The following is a 13,756-nucleotide window of genomic DNA, read 5'->3' on the forward strand; positions in this document are numbered from 1 at the left end:
GTAACTGTCATTTGGCTTAGTACTGAATTAGGCAATTACTGTAATTAAACCAGCAGTAAATTATTTTATTACAGATCGCAGTACTATTTAATCGTGCCAGGGCCCGCCCCCCGGGCAGAGACTGCTGCGGCGGCAGGCTGCTCCGGGCCCAGCCCCGCCGCCGCGCACCGGCCAGGCCGCGGAGCGGGCGCCAACCCGCGGCAGGGCCCGGCAGGACTGCAACTCCCGTCACGCCCTCGCGGGCGCGCATGCGCACCGTGCCCCGCCGGCGCGTGCGCTCCCACCGTGCCCCGCGGCAGGAAACCCCCGCCCTCCGGGAGGGGTTTTTGCTTTAATTTCCGTTCAGAGCGGGCTGAGGGGCCGCAAGTAACCGGTGCCGGCCCGGCGGGGGAAAGGGTTGCTGCGTCCCGGCCGGAAAAGTGGTCTTTGGCGTGAGGACACGTCACTTCCGCTCGCCATTTCGCGCAGCGCCTGCCCGCAGCGCCCGGGTCGTCGTCGCCTCCGCCGCCGCCATGACGGACCGGTACACCATCCACAGCCAGCTGGAGCACCTGCAGTCCAAGTACATCGGGACGGGCCACGCCGACACCACCAAGTGGGAGTGGTTGGTGAACCAGCACCGGGACTCGTACTGCTCCTACATGGGCCACTTCGACTTGCTCAACTACTTCGCCATCGCCGAGAACGAGAGCAAGGCGCGCGTCCGCTTCAACCTCATGGAGAAGATGCTGCAGCCCTGCGGGCCGCCCGCCGACAAGCCCGACGAGTCCTAGCCCGCCCCGCCCGGGTTCCGGCCCTGGCCCCCGCCGCCGCCCCGGAGCGGTGTGCCGTAGGGGCGGGCTGCCCGGAGCGGGCGGCGGCAGCGCAAAGGCCGCTCCTCCGTGCGGGGCTCCGCGGAGGCCGCCTGCCTGCCAGCCGAGCCCGAGCGCCGCACCCCTGGGCTGCCGTGACGCCCGCGGGAAGGTCCAAGGAGCTGGCCTGGTGAGCACGGGGAGCGTTGGTGTCTGCGGCTCTCCGTCCTCCTGATCCCCCCGCTTTCCCGTGTTGTTCCCTCGAAGGACTCTACCGGGAAGAAGTCTTGTAAAATGCGGCTTCTGGACAGCTTCGGCTCTTACAACTGTACAATCGTTCGGATTTTTTTTTTTTAAATGAAAAATAATAATAAAACTTACTGGGCATTTCTAATGTTTTGTTTCGTATTCTGCTAATAAGAGCTCTTTGTTCTAAAAGCAGTGCCGGTTAAGCGTTTCGAGACAGCCATCCGAGGTGCATACTTTACAGATAGCTTTTTCCCAGCTGGGCTGATTGGCGCTTTGCGTACCAAAACTTGAGGAGAGAGAGAGAGGAAGCTTGCTGACCCTCGAAGGGTTTGACTTGTTGTTAGCATTTATTGTGCAATGTGACTTGTGGTAGAACGTGTCAGTTGCGCTAGTGCTTTAAAACTCCAGGATGGCTTGTCTTTAAATACCGTTTTCTTGTCTCATCTTCTTCTTTCCCGTAGTTTGACTTTTTCAAACCTTGGTTCTCTCTGATTCAACTCAGCTACCTTTTTTTTTAAAAAAATAATTCTTTTTAGTCATAGAGTGATTAAACTTTTTCTGCATTACACTAAACAAGTGTATTAATATGGGGTTAGACACTTGATATGGAATAGGAGGGTTGCTCACTGCTAGTTGGAAGTGCCTTGAGGTGATACGGTCACATCAGACTGTAAACTGAATTGATGTTGATTTGTCACTTAAAATAGGTTTTCTGTTCACTCGTCACAGTAAAAAGAAATTCAGAGTTCTATGAATGGGAAGACCTTAGAGTAAACTTAGAGATATGTTGCTTGGATAAGTTAAGTGCTCTTATTTCTGACATGGAGCATTGTAACTGTGGGTGGGGTTTTTTTGGGGTGCTTTTTTTTTTACATTGGAAAGTTCAGTGTTTTCTTATCCTATTAAGACCCTGTGCAAGCTTACCAATGACTTTTTTTTCTTAAATCATTGATCTCAAAACTGATTGATGAACTTCTCATGCTCTTGTGTATAAGCTCCTGGGATCATGTGCAAGTCAATACACCCATCTTCTGAAGAACTCAGAGATGGTCTTTTTACAGTTTTGTTGCCTGTATGAAGATGAGGGCACAGGTGAAGTGGTCCTAATTAAATTTTACTTGCAAGTTTTGAGGGCAAGTACTGCAACTTCCAATAAATGAGGGGGGTTTGCAGAAAGCTCCTAGTTCTTACGTTTTATGTAAGCTGGTGCAGGTAATTTGAAGAGCATCTGTTCTTCACATATGGATAAATGTGACACAGAGATTAACTTGAGTTCAGGCTCTTAGTAGTAGGGATGCAGTACCGTCTTGCAAAAAATTAAGCAAAATTTGTATCTAAAGCAAGCAAGCTTCCTCTTACTATTACTCTTAATAAAAGTCTGTTCTGTGACCAAATCTTAGAAACTCGCTTTTTCCTTATAACAGTAGGCAGTATGCTTAGTGGAGAGGATGGCATGGGAAAGTCCCACAGGGAAAATTGCTGTTCATGTTTTTGTTGCCTCACATCATAGCTACTCTGTTCAGGGAGAAGAAAAGAACAGACGCATCAGGTACTTTATTGCATTGCCCCGTGAGGGGTTCTGTAGGGTGTCTGATCTGCTGGCAGCCAACAGGCAGTCGATGTATGCAACAGACAGCAATACTGTGGTTACTTCACTGATGGCAACGGAGCTTGAGCCTCAGTGCTGGGCCTCAGGAACTGGAAGAGCTGGGGTGAGGATACAGGTGCTTTTGTAATGGTTTGGAAATGGAACTTGCAATGTTTTGTGAAGACAAGTCTTAAATCTCTTACGTGTAAGGGAAAACGGAAGTTATCAACTTAATCCACTCCTGCATAAACTAGAACTTAAAAAACCTTTCAAGGAAGGTGTATTAGAGTATAAACTGCTAACAATTAACTTTATCCATGGATATTCTCAATACATTTTAAAATGTAAGCCACAAATATATGACACATAGTAAGATTAATGTTCCCAGGCAGGCCAACTCGTTGTCGTAAAGGCCGAGCAGCCTTCAGGGGCAAGTCAGAGTTACATGGTGAGTGAACTTGCTGGTTCTGCTGTGTATGCTCGCTTGAATCCCAGTTAAGCATGAGTCTCTCTCTTAGTGTGGTTGGGAAGGTTTTATCCATACTAAGTAATGATTGTGAAACATTACAAATGCTTTCTTAAGAAATAGAGAAAACCAAAGGGAAGTTAGAATTCCTAACAATTAAAGATAAATTTGAGGAGAAGGGGGAGACGCTGAAGAGTGTGTTTCAGGACTATGGTATTTTTCCTGAATCCCAAAGCATTTTTAAAACTAGCGTTAGTATTGGCAAAGGTAAAGCATGCTAAGAACATATCCTACTGAGATGCATCTTTTTTTTTACATCTGTCCTGATTGAAAGATGAAGGTTACTGTTTGTTTATAAATTTGCTTGATACTTGCTTTTTTTTTTTTTGCATCCAAGCAGTATGGCTTTAACTGGGCTTCCCACTGTGACTTCTGGCTCATTTTCCTGAGTTTCTGTAGCTTAATTTCATGTGGTATGAAGTGTAAGAAATATAAACTGTTTCCAGCACAATGTGTATTGCATTTAGTAAGAAGGAATTTCACCTGCTTTTGTTCTGCTAGTTAACATATCTTTGTAAATTCTCTGTAGAGTAGGACATATTTGCACTCTTAATTAAAAAAAAATAGATATTATGTATAGTATTTAATGACTTCAGCTAAAAATAGAACACTGAAATTACTAAGATTTATGAATACAGTGAGAAGTTTGAGGATGGCAGGTGAAAGGAGAAATGTTTCATTATGGTGCCTTCATTATAGATGATGCAAGAGAAGAACCTAGCTTGCCTTTTACAGAAAAAGTATGCAAAACATGCTAAGATGGTTTATTTTACTTATAAATGCATTATACTTAATCCAGAAAATATTACTGCAGAAGTGCACTACCACTGTCATTTTTAATTATGTTTGTTACCGTTCTCTTGGTAATGTGGCTGTCTGTGGCTGGTGGATAAGGGAAGAGCACCTGATGTTATCTACCTGGGCTGGTACAAAGCTTTGGACACTGTTCCACGTGACGTCCTTGTCTCTGAATTGGAGAGACATGGATTTGATGGACGGACCACTTGGTGGATAAGGAACTGGCTGGATGGTTACACTCAAAGAGCTGCAGCCAACAGCTCAATGCCCAAGTGGAGATCAGTGACGAGTGGCGTTCCTCAGGGGTTGGTGTTGGGGCTGGTGCTGTTTAACATCTGTGTTGGTGACATGGACAGTGGGACTGAGTGCACCCTCAGCAAGTTTGCTGGTGACACCAAGCTGTGTGGTGTGGTCAATACGCCAGAGGGAAGGGATGCCTTTAGGACTGCTCGAGTGGGTCCAGAGGAGACCACGAAGATGATTGGGGGCTAGAGCACCTCCCCTGTGAGGACAGGCTGAGAGAGTTGGGGTTGTTCAGCCTGGAGAAGAGAAGGCTCCAGGGAGACCTTATAGCGGCCTTCCAGTACTTAAAAGGGGCTACAGGAAAGATGGAGGGGACTCTATCAGGGAGTGTAGTGATAGGATAAGGGGTAATGGCTTTAAACTGAAAGAGGGTAGATTTAAATTAGATGTAAGGAAGAAGTTCTTCATGGTGAGGGTGGTTGAGGCACTGGAACAGGTTTCCCAGAGAAGCTGTGGCTGCCCCGTCCCTGGCAGTGTTCAGGCCAGGCTGGACGGGGCTTTGAGAAACCTGGGCTAGTGGAAAGGTGTCCCTGCCCATGGCAGGGGGGTTGGAACCAGATGATCTTTAATGTCCCATCCAACCCAAACCGTTCTGTGATTCTTTTACACCAGGTAGCGTAAGTGTGAGGTTTACTAATTATTTTATAAATTAAGAAATCTTGGCAGTTTACTCAATTTCTATATGCCAGTTACTTTTCATTATAAGTGACTTTTTCTTTTTTTGCTACACCAGAGGGCAGCAAATGATGCTGCTATTCAACTTAAGGGACAGATAACTGACAGAACTGTACTCTGATTTTCAAAGTTCCTTTGAAAAAATGAATACTTCAAAAAAACGGGTAAAACTTTCCAGTAGGCAGAAATACTTAGCTTTTTCCAGTGCGATGGTTATAAAGTTCAGAACATACACCTTTTTTTCACCACGGGTGAACAGAACAGTATGGGAGCCCTAGCACAATACCACAGCTCTATAGTTCTGACTATCTTATTTTTTCTTTTTTTTTCTGATTTATCATAATGATAGCAGTAGAGTAGTTAACATTTCACAGTGAAACAATTGCACTAGTGAGTTATTTGCTCACTAAACTTGGGCCACTTCTTTAGTCATACTCAGCATAAAACTATGTTGTTTTTTAGGATCATTTGCGTATATTAAACATTCATGGATGATAACATTCATAGGTTTTTTTAGCATCAGGATTTTACTTCAGCACATCAGATAATTCCTTTTTAAAGCTGAGGTATTTTAAGCATCACTGGTTTCTGAATCCTTGTCAGAGCTCTGTTGGTTCTGTGCTGTTGCACCACTGATTCCATAGATTTTCTAAAAAAAAAAAAAAAAAAAAAGCTGAAAGACCTGTTTGGTTTCATAATACACAAAAGGGGCTTAAATGTGCATTTGCAACTTTTTCTAGTTGTTTCTTGGTTGCTAAATTTTAACCATGCAATATTTTGTTTCCATACTATTATTATGTGTTTATAAATATGTTCATAACTTACTAAAAATGCACACTTTCCACTGCACTGAGGCTAGCTTTATTGCCCAAAAGAACTTTAGAGCATTTAAAACAGATTAAACTGTGGCACATTTTGGTACGTTAGACATTCTTGTTTGAAAATTCCATCCATGTCCCTTTATTCCTTGTCTATTTGCCATTCTTTTATAGTCTTCTTTTTGCTTGTTTCCATAAGATTTTATTTGAAGAAAACCGTATGAATATAGTACAGTACAATATATTCTTTGGTGCCCTTTGCATCTGAGCCATCATTCTATGTAATCATGAAGAAAGTGTCAGGATGCTGACATACCTGAATGGTTCTGACTGCTCTAAAAATACAACTAGAATAATTATTTTCTTGGGTTCAGAACTGTACCCTTTTGCTTTCTCATTTTCACACCAGCTTGATAATTACTTTTTATTGCGGTAGCACATAAAACATGCTGGACTCTCCGCCCCCCTATTAACACATACCAAAACAGTCTCTGCCACAAATAGTTCATAACTGGAATGTATTCTGAAATCCACCTCAAACAGCTGGATTAGTCCACCTCAGAGATGTTTACTCAGATCCCTTGTTTTTTGTGAAAAAGAAATTTTCTCTGAGGAATTGATACTCTGATCATGGATGAACGACAGTTCAAACTTCAAATAAATTGGAAAAAAAAAAAAAGAAAATTCCATTTCGAGGTGTTTCACATGAAATTGAAATTTTTAAACAGGTAAATTACAACAGCATTTACTCAGGTTCGGGCAAAGCATAGTTGCCCCATGTTTTCTTCTGCATCACAGCTGGCTTAGAAGTTCTTCACAGTCCAGTGCCTCTTGGGTAATGCTGATGGCAGTGCTTGTGGGTCTGCAACATAAATCATATTGTTGAAACGGTTTTAAGATTAAACTTGCAAAGTTAGGATTTATAAACATCCTACAAAGTCTCAAGGTTATGTTTAATGCCTCACTTCTCTCATCAGGTTTATAGCTTGACCATGTACAGCACCAGCATATAGTGAACCACTGTGCACAGACAGAATAATCAGCTGGATGCAAGGCCAGCTTTAAATTGTTTCTGCTAGGGAAGAAAACCTAACATTTTATATTCTAAAACAGAAGTTATTACAATCTGTGTGGAAACTATGGGGTAATAACCTGTAGGCTGCTATGTAATGGGGTACATACATAGCTAAGCACACATGCATAAAGCCCAAAGAATCACGCCACTATCATTAAACATTGATCACAATGTACAACAGGGCAGACATCAGATGGCACAGGCAACCAAGTTCTGCATTTCCTTATGTTTAAGTATTGTTCTTTTCATGTAACATGAAAAAAAATCTGCCTTCTAGTTTTTTTTAAAGGAAAATGAATGCTAATATTTACCAACCATTTCTAGCAATTTTCCCATTATGTAGCAGCAGCTTGATCCTTAAATTTTTAGTATGTGTCATATTTTAGCATTTAGCAAAATCACATTTTGCTTACTTTCTGAGCTACAGAATTAATGAGGAAACCAAATGATATTTAGATGAGGTGGCATGTCTTTGTTGACTGTAGTTTTTGAAGAACAAGCAGTGAACTTCCAAAGTCATGTTCAGGACATAGTTAACATCAGCTAAATTTGAAGCATATTAGCTTTTCCACTGATAGCATGGACCCAGTGTTTAAATATTCATCTTAATGTTATTATTCTGACAAAATTTTCTGGATAAATAAGAAACATTATGAAAATGGTGACTTTAACAGTTACTGTCTTACTAATGAATGAAAAATCAGGGAAGGAAATACAGCAATCTCTTTGACCCTGTGCCAGTCCTTGTTTGGGAGGGAAGAGAAACTGAAGGGGGCTTTTAAAAAAGATGGGGACAGACTTTTTGACAGACTGTTGTGATAGGACAAGGGGTAATGGTTTTAAACTAAAAGAGGGTAGATTCAGTCTAGTTTTAATGAAGATTTTTTTTTTTTTACAATGAGGGTGGTGAAACACTGGAACAGGCTGCCGAGAGAGCTGATAGATGCCCCATCCCAGGAAACACTCAAGGTCAGGTTGGATGGGGCTTTGAGCAACCTGGTCTAGTTGAGTATGTGCCTGCTCATTGCAGGGAGGTTGGACTAGATGACCTTAAAGGTCCCTTCCAACCCAAACTGTTCTATGATTCTAATGTGATTGGTGGAAAATCTGATCTATCAAAATGTCGTGTTCGGTACCTTTCAAGCTGAGCAAAATAAAGAGTACTTTGTTTTGATCTAGGAAGGATCAAAGCAGTTGCTAAGGTTATGGAGGTGCTCTGAATAGATTGGTCTCTCTCATGTCTTTCCAGCACAGGGCATGTGACAGTATTACTTTTTAACTAGTAAAAGAACCAGACTTGCATGGATTGTGTTGAAGGACACAGCTCTCCTTCAACTGTCCTTCAGCTGTATCACTGCCAAGACAACACTGCATGTAAAACATTCAGGCCTTTATCTGTTACTTCTTTGATCTCCATTTTGAAGAACAACCATAGCATGAAACTCATAAAACAAGTTAAAAAAGATCGAGGATGTAAGTACATGTAGCTCCCACTTGTCCTTGCCTCTTACTTTTGCAAAAATAGTCTTCACATTAGTAAGTGTCTGAAACCTCTTATTCAATCTATTCAGTAGCAAACCCCGTGAGAACTGGAGGGAACCATATTTCTTTAATATTCCTTTCATCTTTCTGGTATGTCTGTAAAGCAACAGTCTGGTGAAACCCAAACTAAGCTCTTTTCTGCTATCTTAGTGTGATAGCATGATTTCCTGACACACTCTTGTGATTGCAGATAAGGCTGATGGTTAGCCCTGGGCTGAGCTGAGGCTGGTGCAGGATTTTCTGAACTTTGCAGCATTCATATTTTATGTCCTATTTGGTATAAATAAATATTTTTAAAAATGTACGATGCTGATGAATGGAGAATAGTAAATGCTTGTGGTTTCTGTTTACTGCTGACAGGGTACTACTAGTATAAACGACTTCCCACTCGGACAACTTGAGTGACATGTATGCAGATTCAGTAACCTCATTTAATAAAAGGCTGAGGGTGCCTTTGGCATTATTGTGCATTGTTCATGTTGGTTTAAGAGTTGACCGTAAGGAGAACAGCTAAGCTCACTGCTTCACCTACAATGGCTTGACAGTGCCTTTGGGGCATGTTCCAAAGTGTGGGACTGGACTCTGCAAGGTATCACTGGGTCAGGCTTGGTTGAGCAGGACCTCCATGGGCTGTCCTGAGAGTGTGACAGACCCATCCACAGGCTGGGAAGGTGGCAGAGCTTTGGGGCTTTGCTAAGGAGCTGCCACAAGCCTTCATACAAGTGTTTTTAAAAAGCTATCTGCTGCTTTTCATTGCTTGTTAACATGTTTTCCTTCTAAGACATCGGTTCTGAAGCGGCTATTTGAAGACAAATCTGTGAGCAATTTAACTTGTTGCATTGCAGAGCTAACTGCAGCTGTCCTGGGGTGACCCTGGAAAGCTGGAGCAAGCGAGCGCTTTGGCAGACATCTCCCCCAACGTTCTGCTTTGTGATTTTTTTCCCAGTATTTTGACTGCTTGTTTATGATGAGGCTTTAAGGGAAAGAGATGATCCATATGCTCATCGAGCAAGCCACAGAAAGCAGCTAGGCCTGTGGGGTCTCAGCAGCAGCATAGGATGACTGTCTCGGTGGGAAGTCAGGACTTGGGGCAGTGCAGGGCCACAGTCTGGCTCTACGAGGCTTTGCTCGCTTGCAGGCTAGGACTTACCTACTTGAGCAGGTCACTTGGATATTTGGTCTATTAGTCATCCAGACCTGGATATTACCCAACTTTTGCCATTTTAGCTGGAGCTTCCCATTGAATCACAGAGAGACTTTCAAGTACCTAGAATCTCTCTGCATCTTGTCTCCCGCTGATGAAGTCTTGTACCCTGCTAGGTGCTTTGCAAGCCATCAAGGGAGAAGCCCCAGTAGGGCATGCAGTCCATTCAAAATAAATATATATAGGTGAAACTCAGTGGAAAAGGGTCCCCTAGGAAAGATGATGGAATAAGGGGCAAGGGCTTCTCTTTCCAGCTTCCTGAGCTTCATACCAAAATCTTGTAGCTGAGAGCTTCAGAACATGGACCTCATCCTGCCGAGGGTATTGTTTCAAGCTGTTGTTTCCTTCTCGAGTATGAAGCGTGGTGAAAATGAGACAACGAAAAGCCAAACTTAAAACTCTGAAAACTAATTGAAGCATCGCTCCCCAACATATGCACCTCACCAGTGAGACTACCAGCATCGGCAGAGAGAGAGTGAGCTCGAGTCAGCTGTGTGAGGACTGTGTTAAGGAACTATCTTTTGGACATGATGTATGTTTACTGGGAAATGAGGAGGTGACAGGCAGTGAGGTTGAGGGATTACAGTGCTTAATAATTCTTAGAGGAAGAGATTTCATCCCTCATGCTGCCCTTATGGCAGTTAGCTATAAGCCTTTTGCTGAAAGCTTATCCACCCCCCCACCCCCCCACTTCTCCAAGGACACTACCAGAAAAGCTAACGTCATGAACCAGGAACAGAGCATTTTTCTTGGCAAAGCTGAGCAGAGAACTTAAGGCCTTGTCTACACAAAGAAAATAAAGGAGGATGTGAATGCAAAGTAAAGTGCCTGTTCCTGGCTACCACTCTGTGGGGATGCTCTTTTCCTGCAATAAAGATATCTTAAACTGAAGATAAGGACTCAGGAACAAGTCACTTGCTGTACATTAACTATGAAGACACATCAGCTGCTCTGTAGCTAATGTCCATTGCATGTCCTTACTTTAGTGTCAGATACAGGGTCTTCTGCCTCTCCTTGGAGACATTTTCCTTGCATCACTGGGGCACTGCAGAAAAAAACCCTCATGCAGCTGCCACAAAGTAGTTAACTACAGTGTGCTGCAAGTTCAAACCCCAGTTTCCCTTGCTGTAATTCACATGTCTTTGGTGTGAGCCACTTAGGAAACCAACTGTGGTAAATAAGTCTCTCCTGCTGAAAGGTAAGAGTGCCTCAAGAGACTGGGGAGAAAATGGTTGCACAGAATTTACCAGTGGACCAGTGACTGGGTCCCAAAGACACAGGGCATGGCAGCCAAGACAGCAGGGCAATCCTTGCTTACAGGCATCTCCCATTTCTCCTTGGTGGGCAGGTGAGAGCATGGTTTGAGGGACCCAGGGTTACACACCCACAAAGTAATACTTCCCTTCATGTATGTCACAGCTTCGTCTGGTTGTTTTTGGGGGTGTTCTTTGGGTCATAAAAAGAGTTTTTATTAGGAAAGCAGTAGCTGCCAGTCACAACCAGAATGTGCTGGTTTTGCTGTTTGCCAGGCGATGTGGATCTGTGGGCTGTCTTTGGCTCTGCAGGATGGGGTAGGGGTGCTAGGTGGCTTTTCCGAGTGCACATCCCCTCTGCACCCACATGCCCCACCAGCACTTGTCCCACCAAGCTGCAGGCACCCACCTGAGGCACCTGAAAGCCGATGGTTGACCCCGTAAATCTTTGTAATCTCTGTGAAGGGATTCACACCTCAGAGGGAAGCTACAGCCTTTGTTGGCTTATTCCTTTTCTTTGGTGGTTGAGCCCTCTCTGACTTGCCTCCCACTGAGTTATCATGGGGTGCAGCGAAGGAGTAACTGCGTATTCTCCAGTTCTCTGCTTGATTTGGAGACTATCCTCATGTAATCCTGCGGCTGTTTGCAGCTGTTTTGTTACCTGACAGGGTTTCATCAGAGATAGTCATGTCCCATCTGTGTTTGTGCACAGGGGGATTAAAGAAAAGAGACTGTTGCTGCTGCAGTAAAGGAGACAGCATTGTGGCTGAATTCCCTGGGAGCAAAGCCAAAGTGCCACTATTTTCACCTAACTGGGCAACTAATGAATTCCAGACCTCTCTGTGATCTCCTTCATTAGTCACTGTATCCCTGATGTCAGTGGGTCTCCAATCAAGAGGACAGCACTGAGCTTGACTGTTGGCCTTGGTGTAGTCTCAGTGCAGACCACTGCTTCCTCCTTACTCAGTTTTGTATCTGTCCTTTCCATCCCATTTTTCCCCTATAAGCATCTGGTTATGCTGTGACACACCACCCACAGCAATAGCACTATTTTGCTGCTGCTTCACATCCCAGCCACACTACACTTCTTCCCAGTGCTGATACCTCAGTTTCCTTCTTTTAATGATGTTTGAAGAGAAAAAAAAATCTTATTTTGGCAAAGCCCATTACCCTATGAATAATTCCTCTACTTTGGGCTGTCAGTGAGCAACGGGCTTGTGTCAGCTGCCCAGAGGAATAAAATGGGGAAGACTGCAGCTCCAAATTAGTTCTATATATACACATACATAAGAACCACAGATCCGGGCTGGAGACCTTCCAGAACTGAATTCTCCCCCACAGCTGCTGTGGCTAAACAGTGAAATGCCATCCATGCAGTTTACAAAAGCAGTCTAGACAGGGAGCAGTAATTCTGAGCAGCTTTTCCATGGTGCCAGGGTCCAGGCAGCATTAAACCCACAAGACCATTGCAAGCGGGCACTGGTGTGATGCACTGCAACCTGTAGTCACCTGCTGATGTGCTGCTTCCCATGGGGACCTGCCTCTCTCACCGCACCAGGCAGTTGGCAGCTGCATCACTGGTGAGGAGCACGGCTGCAAGGGGATGAAGGCCAGATGCTTTGCTAGCTGTGGGTGTCCACCCTAGGATGCAAAGGGCTGGCTGCTTCTTTGGGGGGACTTAACTGGGTGAACAGTGTACGATTCTAATCACTTTTTGTGTTTATGGTGCCCCTGGAGATCATCTGTAATCTGGCAGTCAAGTCCCCAGGAATGCAGTCTGTACTCCATACCAGGCTCGGTATCTATAGCATCACACAGTGTATGCTTGCATGTAAGCCAGTCCCATGGGGCTGTGTCATTTCCTAGACTGCAGGAGCATCCTTCAGCTCCCCACAGCACCCTGACTTGTTTGCTCACATCTTCCAGCTTCTCCAACAAGGGAAGCGCAGTTTACAGTGTCACCTCCTTCCCCACACACAGCTGGCAGGTGGGGTGCAGCATGGGAAAGATGGCCTGTTTCTGGGAATCAGTCAGAAGGTATCAATGGGGAAACGACTAAAGCTGATTAGCTGGAAGGAGCTTTTTTACTTCAGCATGGATTTTCTGAGGTGGGGAGAGGGAGCACTATGAGAAGGAGAGGAGTGGTGAGAACAAGGCCTTTTTTAGCCCTGGGCATCAGGCAGTGCAGACCACAGTCTGTATGGTGTACTGGAGGACAGGCTACATCGTCCAGCTCTAGTGTCCCATGGGGTGGCTGGATCCAGCCCTTCTCCTACTTTCCAAAAAACACATCCAAATAGCTCTTTAAAACTGTCTAGGTTTTACTATTTTGTCTCTCATGGCATATGAACAGAGACCCTCAGGGCTTTTAGGACTAGCAGCAGTCAAAAAAATCTCATGATGAGCTGGCACTCCATGTGTGTATGTGCATGTGTATCATATGCAGACTGGGCCAGCAGCTGGATAGCTGCTGCTGTAGTGTACTTTTAAGTGCTACTCTTTCCAAGCATCATCTTGGCACACTCCAGATATCTGTTTCACTTTCAAACAAAGGAAGACCAATTCACCTTGAAAATCTCTCTTCTAGACACTGTGAAGTAGCAGCTTATGAAAACACACTCTTCCCAGGGATGCAGCTTTGTTTATCATTTCATATTGCAGAGATGTGTTGTGGATATGAACCTTACAAAAAAACCACTCACCTTTTGGTAAGAACACTGCAACCACTCATCAGATGTGCCGGAAACAAGTACATGTCAGAAGCAAAACTCAAAAAGGACAGAAGTCTGCACCACAGACAATGGAACAGTTGTGATTCCTCTTTTGTTGCCCTGTGTACCTGGAGGACCACCCTGTAACACCCATGTCTGCTTATTTTCAGCTTCAAATTTATCATTAAAATATTTTTTAGTTACAGTACTTCCAAAAGACTTG

The 13,756-nt window shown here is 44.2% G+C and overlaps 1 protein-coding gene across 1 annotated transcript; it reads left to right on the plus strand.

Moving 5' to 3' along the window:
• Positions 1-335: 335 nt before the first annotated feature.
• On the plus strand, positions 336-1,185 carry SF3B5 (splicing factor 3b subunit 5). The gene has a single exon (XM_074924750.1). The coding sequence runs from the start codon at positions 513-515 to the stop codon at positions 771-773; it is 261 nt and encodes an 86-aa protein (XP_074780851.1). The 5' UTR covers positions 336-512; the 3' UTR covers positions 774-1,185.
• The last annotated feature ends 12,571 nt before the right edge of the window (positions 1,186-13,756 follow it).

The sequence above is a fragment of the Athene noctua genome, chromosome 1, assembly GCF_965140245.1.
Source record: "Athene noctua chromosome 1, bAthNoc1.hap1.1, whole genome shotgun sequence".
In the NCBI taxonomy this organism is placed as follows: Eukaryota; Metazoa; Chordata; class Aves; order Strigiformes; family Strigidae; genus Athene; species Athene noctua.